Source organism: Dunckerocampus dactyliophorus, chromosome 20 (assembly GCF_027744805.1).
Source record: "Dunckerocampus dactyliophorus isolate RoL2022-P2 chromosome 20, RoL_Ddac_1.1, whole genome shotgun sequence".
Classification (NCBI taxonomy): domain Eukaryota; kingdom Metazoa; phylum Chordata; class Actinopteri; order Syngnathiformes; family Syngnathidae; genus Dunckerocampus; species Dunckerocampus dactyliophorus.
In genome coordinates, this window is record NC_072838.1 from 19,319,977 (window position 1) to 19,344,202 (window position 24,226).

Here is a 24,226-nt window from a genome sequence, read left to right on the forward strand (position 1 = left end):
CATTAGCTAACACACATGCACACACCCACTTGAATAGGATTAGTAGATTTTCAGTGGTGCAGCTCGCAGAGGCTTAACGTTGCTAAATGTAGCTAGTGCTAACAACACACTAAATCCACGTGACACCATGAAGAAATCAACAAAGTCCTGGTAATGTGAGGTACATAGATGCTGGTAGTGATATAAAAGGAGATGAATGCTGGTAATTATATAAACAATGAATGCTGGTAGTGATATAAAAGGAGGTAAACGCTGGTAATGATATATAAAAAGTGAATGCTGGTAATGATATAAAAGGAGATAAACGCTGGTAATGTGGTTTGAAGTTGTTGTAGTTTAGAGTCACAGTGAACAGTTGTGTTGCATAGCTGTCATTGGACCACAAGTCAATGAGGAGGGGCTTATGAGTCCTGATTGGCTCAGAGGGATGTGGACTCTTTCTGTCAGGAGGTGAATGTGTGGCTCAGCTGCTGAGGAAGTCCTGAACAACCTGCAAGACAAAGCGCTCAGAGAGAACATTCATGGGACCCTCAGCTGGGAAGAACCTGGCAGAAGTGAACATGAAGGATTATTTGTTGTGGATTACAACAGTACACGGTGCTGGTTCTCGAATTCAATTGGATTAAGCAAGCGGGAGGTGGATTACCCAACGTGCCTGCAGATCACCATGGAGACGCCAGAATAGAAATGCAACACGTAGTTCCCTGACACACCTCATGCGGACCTGTTGGATTTTGGTGGGATCGGCGGGACTCGGAGTTACGAATGGAAGGCAGAAGAAGAAGCTGAGGGCCAAAGTCATGATGCTGCCACCATCTTGCCAACTCTGACCAACTGGATTCAAAGGAAGACGATGGCACGTGTTCTGCTGTGATTGACAGCTATCATGTGTTGATTGAACAGTGAGTGTTGCATCATGTGATCCAACTGAGCTTCCCAATCATCTCTGACCTTTCACCTTTCACCCGGTTGCTAGGAGACATGGACGGCCATTGGTGGGATCACAGTGAACCTGCCCCGATGTCCACGGTAAGCCTTGCCTCCTCTGTCTGGTGCCACTTTTGTTGTTTATTTCTTCCCACTCTGACCTTCCAGCAGTGGGTCTCGTGGCGTCCGTCCAGGGATGGAAAGCGCCTCATTGGGCAGATTCTACTCAACAAGAGGACGAAAGACAGTTCGGTTCCCGCTGACACCGGAGCGCTGCTCGGACTGAAGGTGTCACACTTGTCCTCCTCCTGCCTTCTTGGACAACTTGGTGTAACCTTTGTTGTACCTCCAGGTGGTTGGCGGGAAGATGACCGAGTCGGGTCGTCTCTGTGCGTTCATCACCAAAGTGAAAAGAGGAAGTCTGGCAGACACTGTGGGACACCTGAGGGCAGGTAAGGCGGTTAGCTAGGATTTGGGATTCCAGTCTCAAATGCACTTTTTGTTCTCTGATGAAGGTGATCAAGTCCTGGAGTGGAACGGCTACGTTCTACAAGGAGCCACCTTTAACCAAGTTTACAACATCATCCTGGAGTCAAAATCAGAACCACAAGTGGAGCTGCTGGTGTCCCGACCAGTCAGGTGAGGTGACGTTGAGAGAAGTTCTTCCACGGAACTGCCATAGCATCAGTGCTCGGATGTTTGCAGACCTGCAGGCTCCTCCCACGTCCAGCTAGTCTCCAGTGACACTTTGCATTCATGTTCAAATTCCTTTGACTGTCCTGTTGTGGAGGGACAGCTCTCAGTAAGTGGACATTGCTTCAAGGCCATGAGCCATTCAGCTGACCTGTTCAAGACGCTTGTTTTTTCTTCTCCTTGCAGACTGAAACCAAGCGTCTACTGGTTCCCAGACTTCAGGTAAGTGACCAGAGCAAGACCAAAGTGTGCTAGAGTCTACTTGGTAAAAAGGTCCATCCCTGCCTGGTCCACAGCGTGTAGCAGTTAGCATAGCATAGCTGTTTGCATAGAGGCTGGCTTGGAATGAAAAGTTTGCTGCTTTGATTCCTGGCTTGTCGAAGTGTCTCCTGGTGAGGTGTCCTTTATAGCAGAGGTTTTTAAACCTTTTGGGACCATGAAGCCTTTACAGGACAGAACATTTTCCAAGGACACCCTTATAAAACCTCACGACCATTCAGAAAATCCCCAAAATAATTCTCCATCGATTTGTAGAGGATGCCAGAGGAATGGTTCCATGATATCATTATATTTCAAACATTTCAATACTTCAGAATGCTGAAATGGTCATTTTAAAGTAAACCTCAAAGCTTAGAGAAGATGAAAAGTAACAAGAATGGAAGAATCCACTTTGTTTTAAAAGCGTACTGAATTGGGTCAACTGTAAAATCATGGTAAGAATATTATCGTTATTATTATAAAAAGAGAGTGAGAAAAGTGTGTTAATGAAGACACATTTTGCCCTTCCGTCATTGTCGTCAATAAAAGCAAAGTCCATCTAACTGTTTTTTCTTATATTGTCTAAGCGTAGCTATTTTGCATCCCTTGATGAAGTGAATGCATGTCAATATTTGTCCATTGTGTAATTTAGTCAAATGCATGACTTTGATGTTGTGTCACAGTAATGTCAGTGCTGGAAATTGACTAACCCCAATGGAAGTGATAGTTATTCTTTATTGGCTTTCTCCTTCCTTTTTGTGCTTTTTAACCGTACCACATAACTTCATTCATATAGGATTGCTTAATGGTTGGGACCTCTGACCTATGGCTCACAGACCTCACTTTGAGAATGCCTGGTATACAGTATAGGACATGCAGTACGTCATCATTTTAGAATAGTGTTACAGCGGACCACATCCGTTTCTTTCGAGATAGTCAAGAGATTCAAGATTCAAGAGATTCAAGCGAGTTTTATTGTCATATGCATAGTAAAACAGCAGTTATACTATGCAATGAAAATCTTATTCTGTTCATTCTCCCAAGAAAAGAAAGAAAACACAAGAAAGAATAAGAACATAAGAAACATAAACTTAATATATACAAATAAATTAAGCAACAACAACAGAAGAGACATTAATACAAATAAATACAGATAAATAATTAAATAAATAAATAAAGTGCTATGAGTGTGTGCGTGTGTTGCGTGCGGCGTGTGTGAGTGCTTCGTTGAGAAGCCTGATGGCCTGTGGGTAAAAGCTGTTTGCTAGCCTTGTGGTCCTGGACTTCAAACTCCTGTAGCGTCTGCCTGACGGTAGGAGTGTGAAGAATGAGTGTTGTGGATGTGTGCTGTCCTTGATGAGGTTGTGTGTTCTGCGTAGGACTCTAGTTTTATAAATGTCTTGCAGTGAGGGGAGGGCTGCCCCAACAATGTTCTGTGAGGTCTTGATCACCCGCTGGAGTGCCTTCCTATCACGTGTTGTACAGTTACCGTACCAAACAGTGATGGAGGCGATAAGGACACTTTCCATAGTGCATCTGTAGAAGCAACTAAGGATTTTGGTGGACATGCCAAATTTCCTCAGTCTTCTCAGGAAGTACAGTCTCCTTTGGGACTTCTTCATAATTTGTTGGGTGTTGTGAGACCAGGTGAGGTCCTCGCTGATGTGTGTGCCAAGGAACTTGAAGGTTTTCACCCTCTCCACCTCAGTCTCATCAATAAACAGGGATCTATGCGGCTCCTTTTCCCTTGTTCTTGGGTCAATGATCAGCTCTTTAGTCTTATCTGTATTGAGAAGGAGATTGTTATCACGACACCAAGCTATGAGGTCCGCCACCTCTCTTCTGTATGATGTTTCAACACCACCAGTGATCAGTCCGATGACTGTAGTGTCATCCGCAAATTTAATGATGCTGGTGTTGTTCTGGGAGGCCACGCAATCGTGGATGAAGAGCGTGTAGAGGAGCGGACTCAGCACACACCCCTGTGGGGTCCCAGTGCTCACAATTCTTGAGCTGGATGTGCGATTGTGGACTCTGACTCTCTGGGGCCTGCCTGTGAGAAAGTTAAACACCCAGTTACAGAGGGAGGGTGACAGGCCAAGTGTGAGGAGCTTATTTGTGAGTTTGTGGGGGCTGACTGTATTAAAAGCAGAGCTATAGTCTATAAATAGCATTCTGACATGTCCTGGCCCTGTAGGTGAGAAAGGGCTGTGTGGATGGCAGTGTTGACTGCATCATCCGTGGACCGGTTCTGGCGATATGCAAACTGTAGAGGGTCCACAGTTGCCGCCGGGATGCTCTTTTTGATGTGGGTCATGACTATTCTTTCAAAGCACTTCATTACAATAGGAGTGAGTGCTATAGGGCGATAGTCATTCAAGCAGGTCACGTTGCTCTTCTTGGGTACGGGCACTATGGTGGTGGACTTAAAGCAGGTCGGTACAGATGCTTGTGCAAGCGACAGGTTAAATATGTCAGCAAGCACATCATCTAGCTCTGATGAGCAAACCCGAAGTGCACGTCCTGAGATGTTGTCTGGGCCTGCTGCTTTTTGTGGGTTTGTTTTGTTCAGAACCCTGCGCACATCAGCTGATGTCACCATGAGAGGTGAGTCCTGTGTGCCCAAGTCCAGCCACCCTCTCTGCTCATCAGGAGTTTGGGTGTCAAAGCGGGCATAGAACTCATTCAGCTCATCTGGAAGTGTGGTTTGGCTGGATGCGGCTACGCTACTCCGCTGTTGATAGTCTGTGATGTGCTGGAGCCCCGCCCACATGCGCCGAGGGTCTGAGGTGGAATAGTAGCCCTCCAGCTTCTGTCTGTACTGTGTTTTGGCTTCTCGTATGGACCTCCTCAGGTCATATCTGGCCTTTTTGTAGTCCTCAGCGGTGCCCATGACAAATGCAGTTGAACGAGCACGTAGCTTAGCCCTTACATCACAGTTCATCCACTGTTTTTGGTTAGGGTATATCCTGTAATACTTGGTGGTGGTAACAGTCTCTATGCATGTGCTAATGTAGCCAGTAACAGCAGACAAGTATTCATCCAAATCAACAGTACAATCCCCCCCCCCTGCAGTTTTAAACACATCCCAGTTTGTGCAGCCAAAGCAGTCCTGAAGTACTTGATCAGTTTCTTCATTCCACACTTTAACTGCTGTACTTACAGGGGGAGCTTGTTTAAGAAGTTGTCTGTACGTTGGATAAAGTGGGGTCTTGGAACAGCCTTCAAAGCACCTTTCATGTTGCTGTAGACTTGGTCCAGGATGTTATTTTCCCTTGTGGGAAAGCTCACATGCTGGTAATATTTGGGGAGAACAGTCCTGAGGTTGGCACTACTCACAAAAAGGTAGGGATGTTGGGCTTTCAGAATGAAGATAAAATGCACGATAACCTTCACAGGTGACCTTCTCTAAACCTTTGCGTGTGCATGTCCAACATTTTCACTACTTTTTACACAACTTGCTGTTGTCTCACGAGGAAGTGAAGAGTGAATAGGTGATGTTTTGAAAAATGCTGCTGCTGACAGTTGTTCCTCTGAGAACAGCCTGTTGGAAGACTGCCAATGGTGAAGTAGAGTTGATCGATTGTTAGGTGTCAAAATGTGAGCAGCATGATGAAAAGGATGTTTAAATACCCAAGCACAACATTTATTGATCCATTCATGGATCACACACCTTTGCCAATGTTACTGTTCAGTTCCTTGTTAGAGAAGAGCAAGTTGTGTAAAAAGCAGTGAAACCTTCAGCAGCTGGACATGACATTCAAAGGTTTATGGGAGGTCAAATGAAGTTGACCTGAAAAGGTTATAGTTCATTTACCTTCACCCTCAAATTCAGCTCCACACCCGACTATCCCAAGGTGTTTGTGAGTAGTGTAGAACATTTTCATGAATAAAGAACTTTTTGCATCATGGTTTACAAAATAAAATGATCCATCAAGTAAAGTGCAGTCATACATACAATAGTTGATATTTCTTATCAACTCAGCATTGCTGAAGTTGGATAATGGTATTCATTGGAACATGTGTCCCCTGGGTCATACTTTAAAGAGAATCGACACCACTATCAGGAACCTTGGTATCATACTATCCATGTAATTTGTTTTCCTTGCAGGTGAAGCTGTGGTACAATAAAGTTGGCCATCAGCTGATTGTTACCATCCTTGGAGCTAAAGAACTTCCTGTTCGAGCAGACGAGCGGCCCAGGAACCTTTATGTCAAAATCGACTTGCTACCTGACAGAAGGTAAGGTGGTGAAATTGCAGTCGATACCTCGTTGTCACCTTCTAACTGGAACCTTACACCAGTGATCAGAGTAAGCGCAGGACAAAAACAGTGAAGAAGTTGACAGAACCTCGGTGGAATCAGACTTTTGTGTACTCTACTGTCCACCAACGGGAGATCCGAGAACGGATGTTGGAGCTGACCGTCTGGGATCAAGCTAGAGGTTGTGAAGAGGAGAGTCAGTTCCTTGGAGAGGTGAGAACAGGCGATGTATCTGAAGCTCCACCATCTACATGAAATCAGCAAGATCTTTTATTCATTCGGAGGGAAATTCTGGTATCCAATGACAGCACTGATATCACAGCTCACACGTACTACAGTAGCCACAGGTTAAGAATACCCACCTTGAAGAGCATCTATAATCACAAAGATTACCAAACTTGAAGAATGTCCACACACACAAGACTGGTCGTTGTTCTTGAAGGACTAATCATGTTGTGGTTTTTCAGGTCCTGATCGGACTGGAGACAGCCCTCCTGGATGATCAGCCCCACTGGTACAAACTTCAGAGGCCTGGCATGGCCTCTCTGCCACGGGCCAACTCATCCCCCTACCTGCAGAGGAGAGTACTGCAGCATGAACCAGCTGCCAGGAGACTGCACTGTGAGGATTCCTGACATAATATATATGAATATATATTTATATGTCATGTATGTACATAATGCTTGATTTGGTTGTATGAGCAAACGCGTTTCAAGTCCAAGTTCTGGTGTTTGTTTTTGGCCACACTAAGGAATGAGTTTTTTTTTACTCTATTCAATCTACTGTACAATCTTGTGCCTCCTCCATTGATGGATTTTGTGAAATACAATATCAGCAACAACGGAGGAGATGCGGTAATACCACACTGGCGCCCACGTTTGGTCAGTGAACCTACCTCAAACATCACAAGCCCACTTTTGCTTCTTTTCAAGCAAATGTTAATAATTGGTTATGGACAAGCCAGAAATGTACCTGTTACTTTTGAAGAAGGTAAAAGGTAGCTTATGACATTTCATTAGAACCTTTAAGAACCCCACTTTGTGTTTCTGTAGGTTCTCAGAGGTTCACCGATGGAGACTTTTCTGACTATGACTGTGAGGATGGTTTGGGGGTGATTTCAGGTGATCTCCATATCATGCATCACCTTGTTATAGACATTGCTGGTTTGCACATGACGTCACATCCGGTTGCAGTCGTCACCAGCTCAAACACTTGGGGGTCAAACAAGCGTACTTGCAGCCAGACGTCAAGTGAAATCAGAGCAAAAATGCTGCATGCATGCTCTGTTCTCACATATGGGAATCGGAAAAAGTTCTTACTAAGATAATCCATCATAAAGGAAAACAAGTTCAAGAAAGTACCAAAAAATGAGAAAGGTGGCTGATGAACGTGTCTCTCTCATTGAGTGGAACTCGGTGAATTTATACTAAACCAATGTTCAAATATTGTTGAAACTCCAAAATGCTAATGAAAATGGGAAATGCATAAAGTACAAGTGGCCAATTATTCAATAAACACCATAAATATAACGCCAAGGTTACAAAGCCTGCTCTGTTTCAAGACAGTAAGATGGAGAAGGAACATATAATGGTGGGGGGTCTTCACCAGACGTACATCAAACTCACAACGCAAACTAATGTAGTTACACCCACAATGCTCCTGTCATTTTAGAAATTAATAATGTGCTAATTAGCAAATATGGAGTGTCCATGTCAACTGCAAGCAACTGGCAAGAAAGTTAACAGGGGCGGCTTTGCATTGTTTACAGCAAATGACTTATTGATATGTATCACCCGTATAGAAAACCATTGCAGCCAAAGGATGACGAAAACACACAAAAATGTATTCATGCATTTCTACTGTTTTATGTCTTTTTGCAACACATCATGCACACACAAAATTGGAGCAAATCATTTCAACGGCATACACTGTTATTCGCACAAATCTGCCAACCATTGTACAACGATACTGAGCATATTGAAATGTCTGCCCCCATCCCAACACTGGAAGTGATGCAAACTGCCTCCATGTCGCATGGTTGCAACCAGCAATTTGATATGCATGTTTGCTTCGGAATGGTCTGCAGGGCCTCCATTTCATACTTTGGTCATGTGAGTCACTTGCTCGACACTTGTTTAAGGCTTCTTGTCTTATTGTTCTCAGAGTCCCGGCAGAATGTCCGAAACCTCAACAGCTCCACCCACTCTCTGTGCGAGCATGTATCATTGAATCATGGCTCACGATCCGATCTGGTCCTGATGAGGTCCCAGTCGCCAAGCCGAATGGCTCCTCATAGGTAGGTGGCCACTACTGAATGTGCTCAGTAGACCAGGTGATGTGCGCTTAAGGACAAACTTCAGACACATTCCACTTCCATGATAGTTACATCTCTATTCTTGACTTTTGACCTTTAACTTCTGAACTGGCCTCCAGTGCGAACACTCTTTACCCTTTACACCGTAAGGATGCTGTGCGGCTGTTGCGAGGGTCCAAGCTCAACCGATCTTATTCTGACGTTGGCCAGTATAACAGCCTGGACAAGTAAGCATGAAAACTTTACCATCTGATGGAGGACTGCCTGTAGTTGTGGAAGCAGTTCTGCTTGTAGTACTAGTTTTATCTTCTGCTCCACTTGTAGTCATAGAAGCTGAGCTTTTGGTTGCAGTTCTTCCTGTAGCACTGGGAGTAGTTGTGATTCAGTTCTGGACTGTCTGTGTGTCCAGGAGGTCACCAAGGAGAAAGTCTGGGACCAACTCTCTTGATTCTCATGACAGGTATTGAAAACACCACACAGATACTCTCAGTAGTGCAAATAGTAGAGCAAGCATTTGTAGTGAATGAAGTGAGCAAGTAGTCTTCATCTCTGTGTGTAGTTACTCTGGAAGTTTCTGCAATACTTCCTGGCCGAATCATATGGCAAATGGAATTGTAGAGGACTACAGGTGAGTCCAGGAATGGTTGAGTTTTGTTGTGGTATCAGAGATCCTGACATGCTTATGCTCTTCAGACAAGACTTCATCCCAGACTTTCCCTCCGAAGCAGAACCCTTCGATGAGGAGCTGCTCAGGTAATGGCGGAAAATTTGGTTCAGTGGCCTTTCTGCCCTGTCACTGGTGTTCCGCACAATTGTAGAGCTAAGATTTACTAGAGGACATATGTTGAAATAGAGAGAAAAAGGGAGATTTTGTTCAAAGAGCTGGTGATATTTAGTCTCATGACTATCAAGTCATAATTGTGGATTTCTGACAGGGTTAGCCCACAGGATGGATCGGTCCACATGAGTCCAATTGGAACCCCCTTGTGCAGTCGGCAAGGGCGCCAATTGCCTAGCGTCCCGCCCAAAGGTGCTCCAGACACAAGTAAGACTGGCAGTAGCTGTCAGAACAGCACGACTGAAACCATATCAACTGTCAAGTTCTTTCGGGATTTAGACTGCTTGAACTTAAAAGGCTGATGGTAGAGATGGTAGAGAACACTTTATCAACTCAACTCCAGTAGATTTTCTTGACTGTTAATTCACACGTCAACTACAGTATTTGCAGTAGCTTGTCAGGTTGGGTTGATAACCTTAAATCAAAGAGCCGTAGATCCAGTTAGCACTCAGCCTAAATACTCTTCAGTTCTCAGAAAATAAATATCAGTGTTTCCATGAACCTATGAATCTTAGACGCAACAATAGTCTTTATATAGTCTCCAATGGTCTCTAAAATCATCAATAGTACTGTTCATAGATTCCGTAGTGTTTCAGTCAAACTAGCGTTCATTATATACTGTATGTACACATCCACTTTGCTAGTAAACATTACGATAATAAAATAAACCAGAACAATTATCGAAATTACAATACAGCCCAAGTCAAAGCAACATCAGGAGACGCTGAATGCTGATTTCACCTTTACCGCAGAGGAGCAACAGCAAATCAAGAGGGGACTTTGATGTCAAGTGATGTTTGTGACTTCTTATATGTCTTTTTATCTTCTCCAACCTTCTGTCCATCAGTTTGTGCCACGTCTACCAAAGTAGTACCAACTGGAGGCGGAGCTGCTGCAAGTCATCCTTCCCCTTGCCCCCCACACAAACAGGCTCCTCCCCCTGTCAACAACGTAACTGCTCCACTTATAAGAATACAAGCTCCTCCCCAAGCACCTGGCCAGCCCCGCCTAGCTTCACCTGAGGCAGCGCCACCTTTGGCCAACACCTCGACCAACCACATGCCAGAACCACCCTCGCCTCCCCCACCTAGCCCAGCTCCCCCTCCCCCTCCCCCTCTATCCTCACCCCAATCTCCACCAGCTTCTGATCAAGCTCTGCCGCCCCCCAGCTGTTCTCCAGCCCCACCCCCATCTCCACCAGCTTCTGATCAAGCTCTTCCGCCACCGAGCTATTCTCCAGCCCCACCCCCACAAACTCCAGGTTTGTACCAAGCTGCTTGGATGTGTTGGTGTTTAGTAAATCTAAAAGCATTGCATGCTTTGTCCTCATTGGTGCATTTTGCTTACATCATGTTGGTCATCACATGACATGTCTCAGAGGCGGACAGACGCTCAGCCACACCTGGAGGGACCAGGAAAGGTACGTTTCTCAACATGTGGTCATGTCTAACAACGACTTCAAGCTTCGTCTCTGTCACCTTGCAGAGGTCACATGGGAGGATCAGCAGAAGAAAACAGCTAATGGTATGTTACACTGTCACTGTTCTACTAGGGTGACCTAGTAACGAGATCATTATCACTGTCCTACTAGGGCGGCATACTATTTAAGTATTTGGTTTCCACAGCGAGACATTTTCAGTAAATGCTGTCACAGCAACAAATGGTTAACCTCCTACATGTCAGCCCAACAATAATTGTGCCATCTGCATCTGTGGTAAAATGTGACACGTGACATCACTGCTGTGAACTACCGCTGCCTCTTGTGTCTCTACAGGTGTGATGAAAGATCCAGAAAAGGTGAGCACACATGTTATTCATGATGTCATCATGTCTTTCATGATGTCCCACCTCTCATTAGTGTCTGCAGATGAGCCTCTCGTTAAAGTCCTCCATCAGTGACATAAGTGATGTGTCGGCTGAGTCCAACCTCCTTGACAGCCAATCAGGTCAAAGCCTCAGGTGACTGGCTTGTCAGTGCGACCACAGTGATGTCGTGTTCTGCATATTTGATGTTTGAAACATAATGCCTGCTCACTGGTGGCTGCAGTCAGGCAGAAGGTCTGGAGAGTCCATCAGTGGACTTGGGGCCAGGATTAGGAGAAGTCACCACGCTGCATAAAAGTGACTCAGTGGATGACGGACAGGAAGAGGAGGAGTCTGAGGCTTCAAAGTAAAAGAACCAACCAATGGGATGGACTTTAGTGTCCCCACCTTTCTAAGTGTCTCCCTCCCCTGCAGGCCGTCAGCTGCTCCCACCGCCAAGTCCTCGAGTGTGGGCGGAGACATTTGTTCACTGGGGCGCAACGATGACGATGATGACGACAAGAAACGGCGCTCCAGTTTTGGCGCTCGGATGATGGGAATGGTTGGACTGGGAAAGAAGAGCCAGAGCGCCTCGCAGCTCAATCCAGAGGGTGAGTCCCAGTTTAGCCACCAGCTGTGTTAGGATCTCCTTAGCCCACCTTGAGGTCTGTGGTGGTCAAAGGTGAAGGTCTAAAAAGATACCAGAACGAGTAGCTTCAGCTAGAACTAGTAAAGCCACTGGAAGACTACTGGTCACTTGCGTCTTTGTCCGTCCAGAGGAAGAGAAGAAGAAGAAGGTGGTGAGACTTCCTGTTCAGAGGAGCATGGAAACCGGATTGGCTATTGAGTTTAAATGTCGCTTCACTCGACAGCCGAGCCGCGACCCAGATGCGGAAGACCCGAAGCCTGGAGCGTACGAGTTCTCCTCCTCACAGCAATTTTGCTCCATTGGACCCGTTCCTTTGTCATGTTTGAATCTGTGTTTCAGTTTGATCTTTCCAGGAGTCAAGTTGGCTACTGACAAACACTTTACCGGCTTCCTGGAAGGTTTAGGACCTGCCCAGCTGGCTGGGAGGCAGACTTTGGCCACACCCGCCATGGGTACTGATCAAACATGCCTTAATAACAATGACATGGGGTTACTGTCCAGTGACATTGTTTTGCTCTGTTGCTCTACTGGTCAGGAGATATCCAGATTGGGATGGTCTACAGGAAGGAGCGCCTGGATGTGGAGGTGATCCGAGCCAGGGGGCTTGTGGGTAAACAAGGCAACAAGAACACGCCAGGTAACGCCACAGGCAGCCCCAAAGAGAGTTGTAAGACACAGTGTAACGTTCTAAAGCAGCGGCCACGATCCTTTGTAATCATCTTTTAACTGTCAAATGAAGTGACAAGGCATTGTACCAATCAGGGAAACGTTTACCATCCACTTGTGACTGGGCAGAAGTTGACCAGTTGATTGATGGACCCGCATCTAGAAAGAACAGATCTTCACTCCTGTAGAGGGAACAGTAAAGCTGTACAGAAAGCAAAGTTGCAGAGAGCACAGTCAAGTTTCAGACTGCACAGGACCTACAGCAGCCATCACCAAATGGTGGAATTCGGTCTGGATCCGGACCCAGCCATGGCCCTTTACGGACATGTGACTAATTAAAATTAACACAAATTATAATAATATACAGTATAATCATGCTAGCAAACTGATCGCAGCGGCAGTTTGTGGCCGTAATTACTTCCGTTATTACGGTTTCGTGACCGCAAATGCGGTGGCGTCACCCAAAATGAGCCAATGAAATTGTTTTCAATTTAAAGAAAAAAAGAGGTTTGGAACTTCGCTGTGAAAAAACCCCTGCATAAACAGAGTTTACGCAATTTTAATTGAATACCCCTTATCTGGAGCCTAGGTCTTCAAAGTGGGGTACGCAGATTGGCGTAGGGGGTACGTGAATAAAAATGAAAAACAGCTTCTACATTCGTACCAAACTCTGAGATGTACATCATGCACTTGAACGCCTCATGTGAACAGCCACAGCAGGTAAGTAGTAGAGTGCAGAAGAAGGGTGACAGCATGAAGTTGTTCATTATTGTGTTAGATGAACAAATAAGTCATCTTTTAAGTTATCCATCTGGCTCGGTAATAAGTCTCGTATGGAATTAATTTCCTTATTGATTTCTGTACGTTATGTGTTTGTTTTCATAATTATTTATAATTATTACTGACATGTAATTATTATTGACATGTAACGTAAGTTGCATTGTACTGATTATTTGTTGCAGACCAACACACAGCAAAAGATCACAGTTCACCACATCTTATCACAGCAATGTTATAAATTCACTAAACAGAAGACAAACCTGCAAGTAGATATCTTACCCCTCTAAACCCTAATAAATTTATTAGCCTATGTGTGCAGTTGAAAATCAAGACATGTTTTAATATATCATATATTGAATAATACATCAAAGATGTTTCATTGTGTGGTTTTTGTTTTTGAAGTGTGTAGGAGTAGAGGGTACATGACTTCCAGTCAGATGTCTGAAGGGGCACGCGGTAGTGAAATGTTTGGGAACCACTGATCTAGAGCAAGAAATGTTCTAGATAACATTCCAGTTCTAAAGTGCACAGTAAAGTTCTAGAGTGCACAGTGGTGTACCCCTTCAGACATTTGACCTGAATCCATGCTCCTGCACACTTCCACACCTTTATTAATTTGATATAGTAAACATAATTGCTTAATTCATTTTATAGTAATTCCAGATGAAAACTGTATTTTGCATGGTGACACATGAGCACTAAGAAATAGATGAGTAATCAGCCTACTTATCTTTTATTCCAGTCTGATGTTGGCATCCTTCCCTTTGAATGGCTTGAATTTCACCTTCACTTTTTTTTGGCTACTCATGTTTGGTTTAAGTCTGCATATTCATTTCATACCAGACACAAAGCAGTATCCCAAGTACAAAAATACAACCAACGATACAGCCTCATTTTTAGAGGAAGTGATAGGTTTTGACTGCTGCATGCAGGGATTGGAACACCAATATAAATGACAGCTTCAAGATGAAACACTCTTAATGCACAAAATAATCCTAAAATTTATGTGTTCATATGATGCACACAAATAACAATGAACAACTTCATGCTCTGTATCCCTTGTGCTCTGTTCTACTTGGGCCATCAGGTGTTCAAGCTCACTCGTGACTATGAATGTTAGGCACCGTTTACAAATTGTCTACCCCTGGGGGTACGTGTACCCCACTTTGGGAACCAAGGATCTCAAGAAATGCCATTAAAGTTCTAGAGAAAAAAGTAAAGCTCTAAAGAACAGACTTGCAGTAAGTTCTACAGAGAGCACAGCAAAGTAAAGATGTGATGAGCTGACATTGACTGCTGTGGCGCAGCTGCGTACGTGAAGGTCTACCTGATGGATAACGGCAAATGTTTGTTGAAGCGAAGAACTCGCCTGGCCAGAAAGACACTGGACCCTCTTTATCAACAACAGCTGCAATTTGAAGAAAACCCAGAGGGAAAGGTTTTACAGGTAAACAAGATTGGCATCGGTGTGCTAATGAACGTGTTGATGGAGGTTTACATTCAGTACCAACTGTGTTCCTCACAAACTTTCAGATCATCGTTTGGGGTGACTACGGCAGGATGGACCATAAATCCTTCATGGGTGCCGCTCAGGTTCTTCTGGATGACCTGGACCTGTCCAACATGGTGATTGGCTGGTTTAAACTGTTTCCTGCCATCTCACTGGTGGACCCTGCTTTGGCCCCGCTGACCAATAAAGAGACAGAGGGCGGGGCATCGTAGGAACAGATGGAAAAGTACCTCCTCTGATGTTTTGGGACTAAACAGGAAGCATTAAACCAAGCATTAGAGTGCTAGCAAGTCACCAAGTGCATCCTCGTCCATCCATAAGCACACCAGTGTATGTTCCCACGAGGAGGTTCTGCTTCTGTATGTGGACAAAATGTGGAAGGTATGAAGGGAGGCACATTCAGTTCACAAATGAAAATAAAAATATGGTGGATGGTTGGTTTCTCATACCTTCTATGACAACTGCACTCTAGTGACTTTAAACCCAAATCAAGTCTAACAACTGAATCCACAAGCCTTTAGATCCTTTCCAGTGTCTTGCTTTGTCCTATTCCAAAATAAATGCAACCAATGAAAATACATTTGAAACTTTAATCTTTCCATCTGAAATGTCCAAACAAAAAGAAAACCAGCAAACAATCATGCAGGTCAGAGAACACAACAATGAAGAGAAGAATAAATAGTTCAGGTACCAAAAGACAGCAACACAAAAACACTGGCAGGTCAGTTCCATGGCTTCAGGAAGATGGAAAATGACATCAAGGACTGAGCAGTCCTTCTCACAACCAAGATCAAGCCGAGAAGTCCACTAACATTTGGGAACTCATAGGGCTGGAGATATTTCCCCACTTTTCCCCTTTAGAACCAGAGACCACAATGGTGAGCACATGTCTAACAGAAATGTAGAATTTGCAAAATAACCACTTTTGGTTCTTGCTGTAAGGAACTCCCAAGGGCCCTGGTCCTGGATCAGTTCTAAAGCCAGGGGTTAGGACACTTTTTTTAGTGGGGGAGTGGATGAACACGAGACCTGGGAGAATGCAGTGCGAGTGACTAAACACCAAACAGGGTTCCAAAGATCCACACTATGGTCTAGATCAGGGGAGTTTCAAAGTGTGACACAGTGAGCACACAACAGCTAAGTCATTTCCTGGGGCCTCTGTTTTTTTAGTCTAACTTTGCCTTAGATGAAGGTAGCTTAGCAACTTTAAAAAATATATTGCTTATGTAGTTTTCTCAGTCTGCTGCATCACACTCTGTAAAGCCCTCGTCTAGACAGAACACAAGCTAACATGCTAATCAGTTAGCAGCTACAGCAGTACCTCTTGGCATGTTAGCCAACAGCTTAGCCTTTAACTTGTTAGCACAGCTGCAGTAGCTCGTCATCGCTGCTCTCCATCTTGCCTCCCACCTCCAGACATGCATCGGGGATCCGAGCGGTGTGAACCTTTCCACAGTGTTCGCACGGGCCATCCCACCCTGCTTGTGTGCTGTTCCCACGGTGCTGGCGCAACACGTAAGCTGTGTTGGAGGAGGGCGGTGGCTCTAACAGTGGTTGTCGAATGTCACTGAACAACAAAGATGAGTCCGAATCTGGGATCAGAAGCTCCACGTCCTCCTCTTCCTCTCCGCTGCCTCGCCGCTCCATGGACTCTGTTCTGGCCCTCCCTGTGTCCAGTTGGTGCAGCGGACTGCGATTGGTCCAAGTGTGGTTCTGACTGGTTCTCATCAGGTTCCTGGTGAGTCGGTGCAGGCTCTGGGCCAGACGCTGCAGGGTGGAAGTGGGTGGGGCTTGGAGCTCAGAGAAGTCATTGTGACATACAATGTCTGGATTGGCGGTTACCATGGTGACAGGGCTGGCAGGGGGTGGAGCCTCTCTAGGATTGTTTTGGACTTGGCTGGGAGTGGGTGGTAGGTTTATGGGGGCCGTGGAGGCCATCATAGATACTGAACTAGAAGGCGGGGTCTTCTGGGGAAGCGGGGCAACAGGCCCACCCACCGCACCAATGGAACGCTCCCTCCCCCTCTCACTCTCAGTATCAGTGTCATCAGAGTCTGGGGACAGCAGGTCTGATCCAGAACTTCCAGTTCCAGCACTGTCCTCCAGGTCAGCAGAGACCAGAGCCAAAGATGCCGACTGCCGAGAACGAGAAAAGTTGAAGAGGCTGCGCCACAGGTTGCTATGACGACCGGCAGAAGGGAGGCGCAAAGTGGTGAAGCCAAGCTGAGACCGGACTGCCAGACGCAGGTTTTCCAGAACGGACGCCTGAGGGACAACGGGGAGAAGATTATCATTCATTTCTTATTTCCCAATCGCAATTCCTGTCTTACCAGGCTGTTCAGACGTCTTATTCGGTCATCTGTACGTGTTACGTCTTTACCTGGCTGCCAGAGCACACTGGGAAATCCTCCACAGGTGGGATCAAACCCTGAGCTATCAGTTGGCCATATGAGGGCGGGGCTTCTCTCCTCAGCAGCTCCGCCTCAACTCTGGACAGCTGGGTCTCGAAAGACCTGCAAGCGAGCGATCAGTAGTCAGCTGAAAAGCGGAATCAAAATATTGGACGTTGTAGGCTTGTGTCCGCTCACCTGCGTTCAAACATGCGCAGCGAGTAGAGTTTACACGTGCACCCGAGGGCGATGACCAGCAGGAGGCCACAGACGAGGCTGCCGATGACTGCAGCCGTGATCACCCTGGTGGGAACGACGACGGGACAACTTTCCTCGTCACTGCCATCACCGCAGTCGTCCTGGGCGTCGCACACCCAGGACTCGAACACACACCGGTTATTCTAGACATAGGTCAAGATTCACACACTGGTCACACACTTTGTTTTTTTTGTATAATACCTTGCAGTGGAAGTTTCCAGGCTGGCAGAAGAAGCAGTTCTTCTCATCAGAACCGTTGGGGCAGCGGTTCTGGTAGTTACAGCGGTCTGATCGAGGATAACAGGCTCCGTTTCTGGAACAGGGGAACTCGTCCTCCTGACATGTGGAACAGTTCAGTTCGTCCCGGCCGTTAGGACAGTGCCAGTAGCCATCACAGCGTTGCTGCTCGGTGTAACAGCCCCAGTTCCCCCCACAAGGAACCTCCCAGGGCAGGCAGAAGCCATCCACCTGAGGAAGCCATACAAAATAATAGAACCCCATGTGGTCTTTAACAACACAATATGATCTGGCGTAGAAGAACCTGGTAGGTGACATTGAAGCCTCGGGCGGCATTGATCTTGTCGGCATAGAAGTGGACTCGCAGCTGGCCGGATGACGACACCACCACAACGGGCGATCTCGAGTCGAAGGCTGTCAGCACCCTGAGAAGGCGGCGAGGATTCTCCTTGAGGCCGTCATACACCTTCACATAGTCCCCGTACCCTGTCCCGTCTAGTTTGAAGTCTGTGAAGCGCAGGATGACCTGTGGGAGCAGTCAGCAGTTTGAGCACTTCCACTGCAGAAGCACACTTTGCTTTCAGCCAATCCGCACCTTCCTGTGGTCTCCAGTGTCAATCAGCCAAGTGCAGTTACTCCCTGGAGGGTAGAAGTCAGGATAGTTTGGAGAGCTGAAGGAGCCGTAAAAATTCCTCAACCAGTCTCCACAGGTTGGGACGTCACAGTCAATCTCATCTCCCAGATCCTGAAATGAGGGTGGGTGGGGGGTGGGTGGGGGGTGGGGGGGGGACTTAAGCCTAAGAAGGTAAGGAAAAGCCAAAGTGGGAGAAGCTAGTTGACCTGACAGTCGATGCTGCCGTCACAGCGCAGGCTGTGGGGCAGACATGTGTAGATTCGGGTGTAGCGGGACAAGCAGGGAAACTGGTTCAGGCTGCAGGGCTGAAAGGAGAACGGCGAGTCCACACACAGGTCCTCATCAGAATTATCCCCACACTCGTCCATGGAGTTACAACGCCACCAGTCGGGGATGCACTTCCCATTGGAGCAGTGAAACTGGTCCACGTCACAGCTGGAAACGTCAGACTTCCCTACAACGACATGGCACAGTCACACGGCACAGTCTCCGTTCATTGCATATCACCTCTTCATCCTCACCTGTGACGTAGGACAGTCGGAAACCTTTTCCTGTCAGAGTGTCGTCAGAGTGGAAGTGAATCCAGACGTGGTCCTGGGATGAGATGTAAGGAGGCGGCAGGGACGAGCCACACACTCGCAGTCCATCCAAATTCTTGTAACTGCTGATTGACATCCAGTCTGACGAGCAACGGTGTGAACCCTGCAGGTCAAAATCCTGGAAGCTACGGAAAAAGGAAGTTGTCAGCTCACACGTTGTGACATGCGAGCCGTGGCCATATCGTACCTGATGGTGATGGTATCTCCTGGTCGGCCTCGAATGTTCCAGCTACAGTTAAGGCGCGTTGGGTACTGGAAGGGCCAACCGGGGCTCGTAATGATGCCGCTGGATGCTCGTAAGAGCTCAGACGAGTCGCCGCACGCTGAAAGTGAAACGACTGAGCTTTGATTGACACATCAACGTATCCTCTGCCTACTTGTGACCTCACCATTGGAAATCCCAGACACAAAAAAGTTTTCGTTCCTCTGAGAGGCAGCAATGCATCCTGCAAACACAAAAGAATGTACCTCAAATGGACTTGAAGCAAATAACACAATCATTTTAGCTGCCCCGACCAGTCTAGGTTGTACCCTGCCTCCCGCCCGAAGTCAGCTGTGATAGGCTCCAGCATACCCGAGACCCTAGTGAGGATAAGCGGCACAGAAGATGGATGGATTTTAGCAGACCCACATGTGTCGATGTTGCCATGGAAACGCGGGCTCGCCTCTTCAGTGGGCTATATTTGCTGTATTGGCATGACCAGCGTTAAAACCTCACTCCCTGACATCTGAAGACTCGTGCTGGACATGAGTTGACAGGTTGGGCTTTAACTCGATGCCTCGCGAGCTCTCATTTGATGGACCGTGGGTCGAGCCCTGGTGGTGCACAGGGGTGGACCAGTCAGCGATACACCATTCCCACAATCAGATGTGTCCCGTATAAAATACACAATTGCTTTAGGACACACTAAGCTGTGTGTTCACATCCCTGTCCCGCCATTGCAGAATACCCTTTCACACAGGCAGTGACTTTTCCTCACGATGCTGACACGGTTAAATGTCACAAAGGGACAGCAAGTCTGCAACTTAATTTGTCCATAATGTAAAAAGGTGTGCTGACTTTTAATGCTGCTCAGCAAAGTCATGCTATGTCGGACAGGAGACTCACCTGAAAAGAAGAGCAGGTAGACACCTGAACAGACGGCCATGATGAAGATGACGGTAATGATGCGTCCAAGGTCACAAATCAACCTGACAGTTTAGCAAAGCACAAAACGGGGGACAATGGAGATGAATGCTAAGCTAAAGCTAACAAAGACGCTACAGTTAGCCTGTTAGCACAACCAACCAGGACGATCCATGACAGCAAGTACTTTTCTCTCAACTTGAACGGAATCAAGTCGGAATGTGTGCCGTATGTAAAATATACCAATTGCACATTAGCCAACCTGAGACAAGTGCGCTTTCACATGCTAACCGGCTACTTGTACGAAAAGCAGGCGGAGATCGGCTCATCAAGGGGCCGACTAGCCGCTGCATGCTAACGTGGCTAAGCAAGCAGCTTGGCCGCGCTCGAACTCTTCAGTAAAGACATGGAAGTCAAGCAGGCCGCCAAGTTTGTCCGCAGGTAAAACTCTCAAAAGCGGTGTGCAACTAAGAGAACGTCGCCTTTTCGTTAGTCAACATCTGCTACATTTCTATCCTATTCTATTCTAGTCGCCACAAACCCACAACAGCAAGGCCCCGCCTCCTTCACAGTGACGTCACATAAAAACTCGGCGTCATCCACATGAGATGAAAAAAAAAAACAAAAAACTTTTGCTCTGCGACTGGCTGGCGACCTCTACGGCAAAGTCAACTGGGATAGGCAACAGCACGACCAGAGTATGAGTAAGTCCAGTCTGTTTCCGGTGAACATTGGCCTCTGTCAAGGCTGCCCTTCGTCACCCATTCTGTTCATTTTCGTGGACACAGTTTCTAGATGCGGCCAAGGCTTTGAGGGAGTCCAGTTCGGCGGCTTTAGGATCTAGTCTCTGCTATTTGCAGACATCGGGCTGTGACCTTCAGCGTTTACTGGGGCGGTTTGCATCTGAGTGTGAAGTTTCTGGGGTGAGACTCAGCACCTCCACATCAGCCATGGTTCTCAGTGGGAAAGGGTGGGTTGCTCCCTCCGGGTTGGGAATGAGATCCTGCCCCAGGTGTAGGAGTTCAAGTACCTCGGGATCTTGTTCATGAGTGAGGGAAGGTTGGTGCGTGAGGTCGACAGGCGGGTCGGCACAGTGTCTGCAGTAATGCGGTCGCTGTACCAGACCGTACCTAACCCTAACCCTAACCCTAACCCTAACCCTAACCCTGAGCCAGAAGGGAAAGGTCTCAATTTACCCCACCCCATCTATGTTCCCACCCTCACCTGTGGTCACGAGCTTTGGGTTGTGACCGAAAGAACGAGATCCCGGATACAAGCGGGTGAAATGACTTTCCTCCGGAGGGTGGCTGGACTCACCCTAAAAGATAAGGTGAGGAGCTCGGTCATCCGGGAGGGGCCCAGGGTAGAGCCGCTGCTCCTTTACATGGACAGGAGCCAGTGGAGGTGGCTCGGGCATTTAGTCCAGATGAATTCTGGATGCCTCCCTGGTGAGGTTATGTATGTATGTATGTAGAGTACTTTATTAATCCCACAGCAGGGAAATTCACTTGTTACAGCAGCAAGCAAGATACGCAAGTAAAGAATACATAGTGACTACAACATGGTTCAAGTGGTGCAGGTGTTGTAGAGCCTGACAGCGGTCGGTATGAAGGACCTGCGGAACCGTTCCTTCTTACACCGTGGGTGTAACAGTCTGCTGCTGAAGGAGCTGCTAAGGGGAAACCCACAGTGTCATGTAACGGGTGAGAGGTGTTGTCCATGATGGATGTCAGCTTAGCCAACATCCTTCTCTCCCCCACTTCCTCCACGGAGTCCAGAGGACCGTCCAGGACAGAGCTCGCTCTCCTGATCAGCCTATTGATCCTGCTCCTGTCCCTGTCCGTGCTGCCCCCTCTCCAGCAGCCCACAGCATAGAAGATGGCTGAGGCCACCACAGAGTCATAAAAGGTCCGTAAAAGAGTCCTGCACACACCAAAGGACCTCAGTCTCCTCAGCAGGTGGAGGCAACTCTGGCCTTTCTTGTAGAGGGCGTGGGTGTTGACGGACCAGTCCAGTTTGTTGTTAAGGTGAACACCCAGGAATTTGTAGCTGTCTACCAACTCTATGTCCGCTCCCTGGATGTTCACCGGTGTGAAGTGAGAAGTTTTCCTCTGGAAGTTAATGATCATCTCCTTTGTCTTGCTGGTGTTGAGGGTGTTCCGGGCATAGGCCTAGGACCTAGGACATGCTGGAGGGATTATGTCTCACAGCTGGCCTGGTAACGCCTTGGTGTCCTGCCGGTGGAGCTGGAAGAGGTAGCCGGGGACCAGCAAGTCTGGACTTCCCTAATGAGACTGCTGTCTCTGCGGCCCCGTCCCGGATAAGCGGATGGATGGATGGATGGATGTCATGTATCTGTAACCTGTCTGAAAGAATCAATAGGCAGTCTGATTGTGTCACAGCGTACCACACTGGCACATTCTTTGCAGAGTTGTTTCATTGTCTTCCACATCACTTTCTTTTTGTGTCTTTCTTGTAGCAGGTGCACTGGTGCTTGCATCACACCCTGCATAAAAATAAATGACATTTACATTCCAGGATATAAAGTTGATTGAAAATAACTAGGTAAAATAAAATGATTTCCTAAACAAAATTCGTCCTGAGAGCCCTTTCTATGTAGCATTGTTTAGCAGTCAGCATTATGGCCCTATGTTACTCACAAATCTAATAACTTAATACACATTATTCACATCATTACGTAGGCTGAACATGCACACAATTAGGTGAGCATTCTTCTTAGCACAACGTACCTTTTACACCATTACTCATTTCCAACCCCGTTGTTCTCCACTTCACAAGCAACAGGAAGTATGTCCATCACTGACCCATCCTACCAGAAACAAGCGATTGCCAAACGCTAGCTCATGTATTTGTGAGAGTAGGCCTTAAGGGCTGAAAGTATTTAATTCCTGATCAAAGTGTCACCATTGAGGCCTAACAACTGATAATGACCACTAAATCTGAGACATGGTGTCCTTGGTGGATAAATTTAAGAGCATGACTTCCTGTTTGTGATGTATGGCAGAAGGAAGTTTTTTTTTTAGAGACACTGAGCTCAATATCATGGGCAGTGGTTAACCACTGTATTACCCACCACCAGGTGGCGTTTGATGGTGGCCAATGGTTAACCCTGCATTGGCCACGGGCTGCACGCTGGCCAAGTGCAGGGGCGGATCTAGCTTTTTTGAAAAGGGGGGGTGTGGCCGAGGCGAGGTGCTGGAAATGGAGCGGTGGGTCTGGGGACCCTACCCCGGAAAAATGTTTAAATTTAGACCTCATTTCCTGCAATCTGGTGATATCTGAGGCCAATTTTATGTCCTTAATTTCAAGAGTTTGTTATTTTTATCCTTGGAATACACTGGAAAATATTCTATTTTTACCGGTACTAGGAGAAACCCATTTTAGCTCAATTTCCTGAAATATTTTCCAATTTGAAGCAGCTGTAAATTCCGAGGATTTGAGTATAATTTAATGTCACTGGGGATCGCTTTTCTGATTAATTTTCATTGAGAATAGACAAGTTTTCCTTTTAGTCATGACGCCAGAACCTTTATTTTGCACCTCCACCTGAATAGCCATGTACAGCACACGTTCAATGTCCAATGTAAATTATCAGCCTGACAGTGGGTTCAGGAATAGCATGTGCCTCGGTTGCATTCTGGCATATGCGTCCACCACGTGCCCATAATTCATAACATGTACCTTATGGGGGGGGGGGGGTTCACCCCCGACACCCCTCTAAATCCGCGCCTGGAGTGGTTAGCATATTGGCCACACAGTCAGGAGGGTTCGAATCTCCTGGAGTCTGCGTGGAGTTTGCATGTTTTTCCCGTGCGTGTGTGTTTTTTCTTCGGGTACTCCGGTTTCCTCCCACATTCCAAAAACATGCATGTTAGCTTCATTGGTGACTCTAAATTGTCCATAGGTATGAATGTGAGTGTGAATGCGTGTCTGTCTATATGTGCCCTGTCATTGGCTGGCAGTAAGTCCAGGGTGTACCCCGCTTCTCGCCCGAAGTCAGCTGGGATAGGCACCAGCACACCTGCAACCCAAGTGAGGCATAGCGACATAAATGTATTAGCCACGGCATTAGCCACCACCAGGGGGCGCGCCATCCGTGGATAACGTAGAAAGTGCACAAAACGATGACCAGCCATTCTTTCAACTACTCTTGGTATTTACTTTATTGTCTTACTTTACTTATACTGTAATTCCATTCTGCTTTTATTTTCTATCCTCATGCCATTTTTATAGTAATACCTGTGACTTGTGTGTCTGTGC

The 24,226-nt window shown here is 46.7% G+C and overlaps 2 protein-coding genes across 6 annotated transcripts; one reads left to right on the forward strand and one right to left on the reverse strand.

Annotated features, from left to right (window-relative positions):
- The first annotated feature begins 250 nt into the window (after window positions 1–250).
- Window positions 251–15,291, forward strand: LOC129172922 (regulating synaptic membrane exocytosis protein 2-like). Of its 4 annotated transcripts, none has more exons than XR_008567128.1 (29): window positions 251–902; window positions 977–1,029; window positions 1,096–1,215; window positions 1,280–1,379; window positions 1,443–1,566; window positions 1,633–1,729; window positions 1,807–1,842; window positions 5,990–6,120; window positions 6,183–6,354; window positions 6,609–6,762; window positions 7,194–7,262; window positions 8,305–8,437; window positions 8,575–8,682; window positions 8,865–8,915; window positions 9,015–9,083; window positions 9,149–9,208; window positions 9,391–9,500; window positions 10,141–10,554; window positions 10,672–10,713; window positions 10,779–10,817; window positions 11,068–11,090; window positions 11,152–11,252; window positions 11,341–11,463; window positions 11,532–11,707; window positions 11,874–12,009; window positions 12,085–12,197; window positions 12,281–12,382; window positions 12,508–14,638; window positions 14,725–14,740. XR_008567128.1 is itself a non-coding variant. In XM_054763176.1 (29 exons), the coding sequence occupies exons 2-29, from the start codon at window positions 982–984 to the stop codon at window positions 14,911–14,913; spliced, it is 3,177 nt and encodes a 1,058-aa protein (XP_054619151.1). In that variant the 5' UTR covers window positions 253–902; window positions 977–981; the 3' UTR covers window positions 14,914–15,291. The 4 variants fall into 4 exon arrangements, 2 of the variants coding, with proteins under 2 accessions (XP_054619151.1, XP_054619150.1); XR_008567129.1 differs by having other exon boundaries at window positions 14,279–14,638; XM_054763176.1 differs by having other exon boundaries at window positions 253–902; window positions 1,099–1,215; window positions 14,499–14,638; window positions 14,725–15,291.
- Window positions 15,272–21,033, reverse strand: lrp12 (low density lipoprotein receptor-related protein 12). 2 transcript variants are annotated; one of them, XM_054763177.1, is made up of 11 exons: window positions 19,928–21,033; window positions 19,209–19,265; window positions 19,007–19,157; window positions 18,742–18,944; window positions 18,427–18,674; window positions 18,182–18,331; window positions 17,891–18,112; window positions 17,551–17,817; window positions 17,290–17,492; window positions 17,082–17,214; window positions 15,272–16,966 (listed from the first exon to the last, which is right to left on the reverse strand). In XM_054763177.1, exons 1-11 carry the CDS (start codon window positions 19,965–19,967, stop codon window positions 16,061–16,063), a joined length of 2,580 nt encoding a protein of 859 aa, XP_054619152.1. In that variant the 5' UTR covers window positions 19,968–21,033; the 3' UTR covers window positions 15,272–16,060. The 2 variants fall into 2 exon arrangements, with proteins under 2 accessions (XP_054619152.1, XP_054619153.1); XM_054763178.1 differs by having other exon boundaries at window positions 19,007–19,142; window positions 19,928–21,030.
- Between the last annotated feature and the right edge of the window lie 3,193 nt (window positions 21,034–24,226).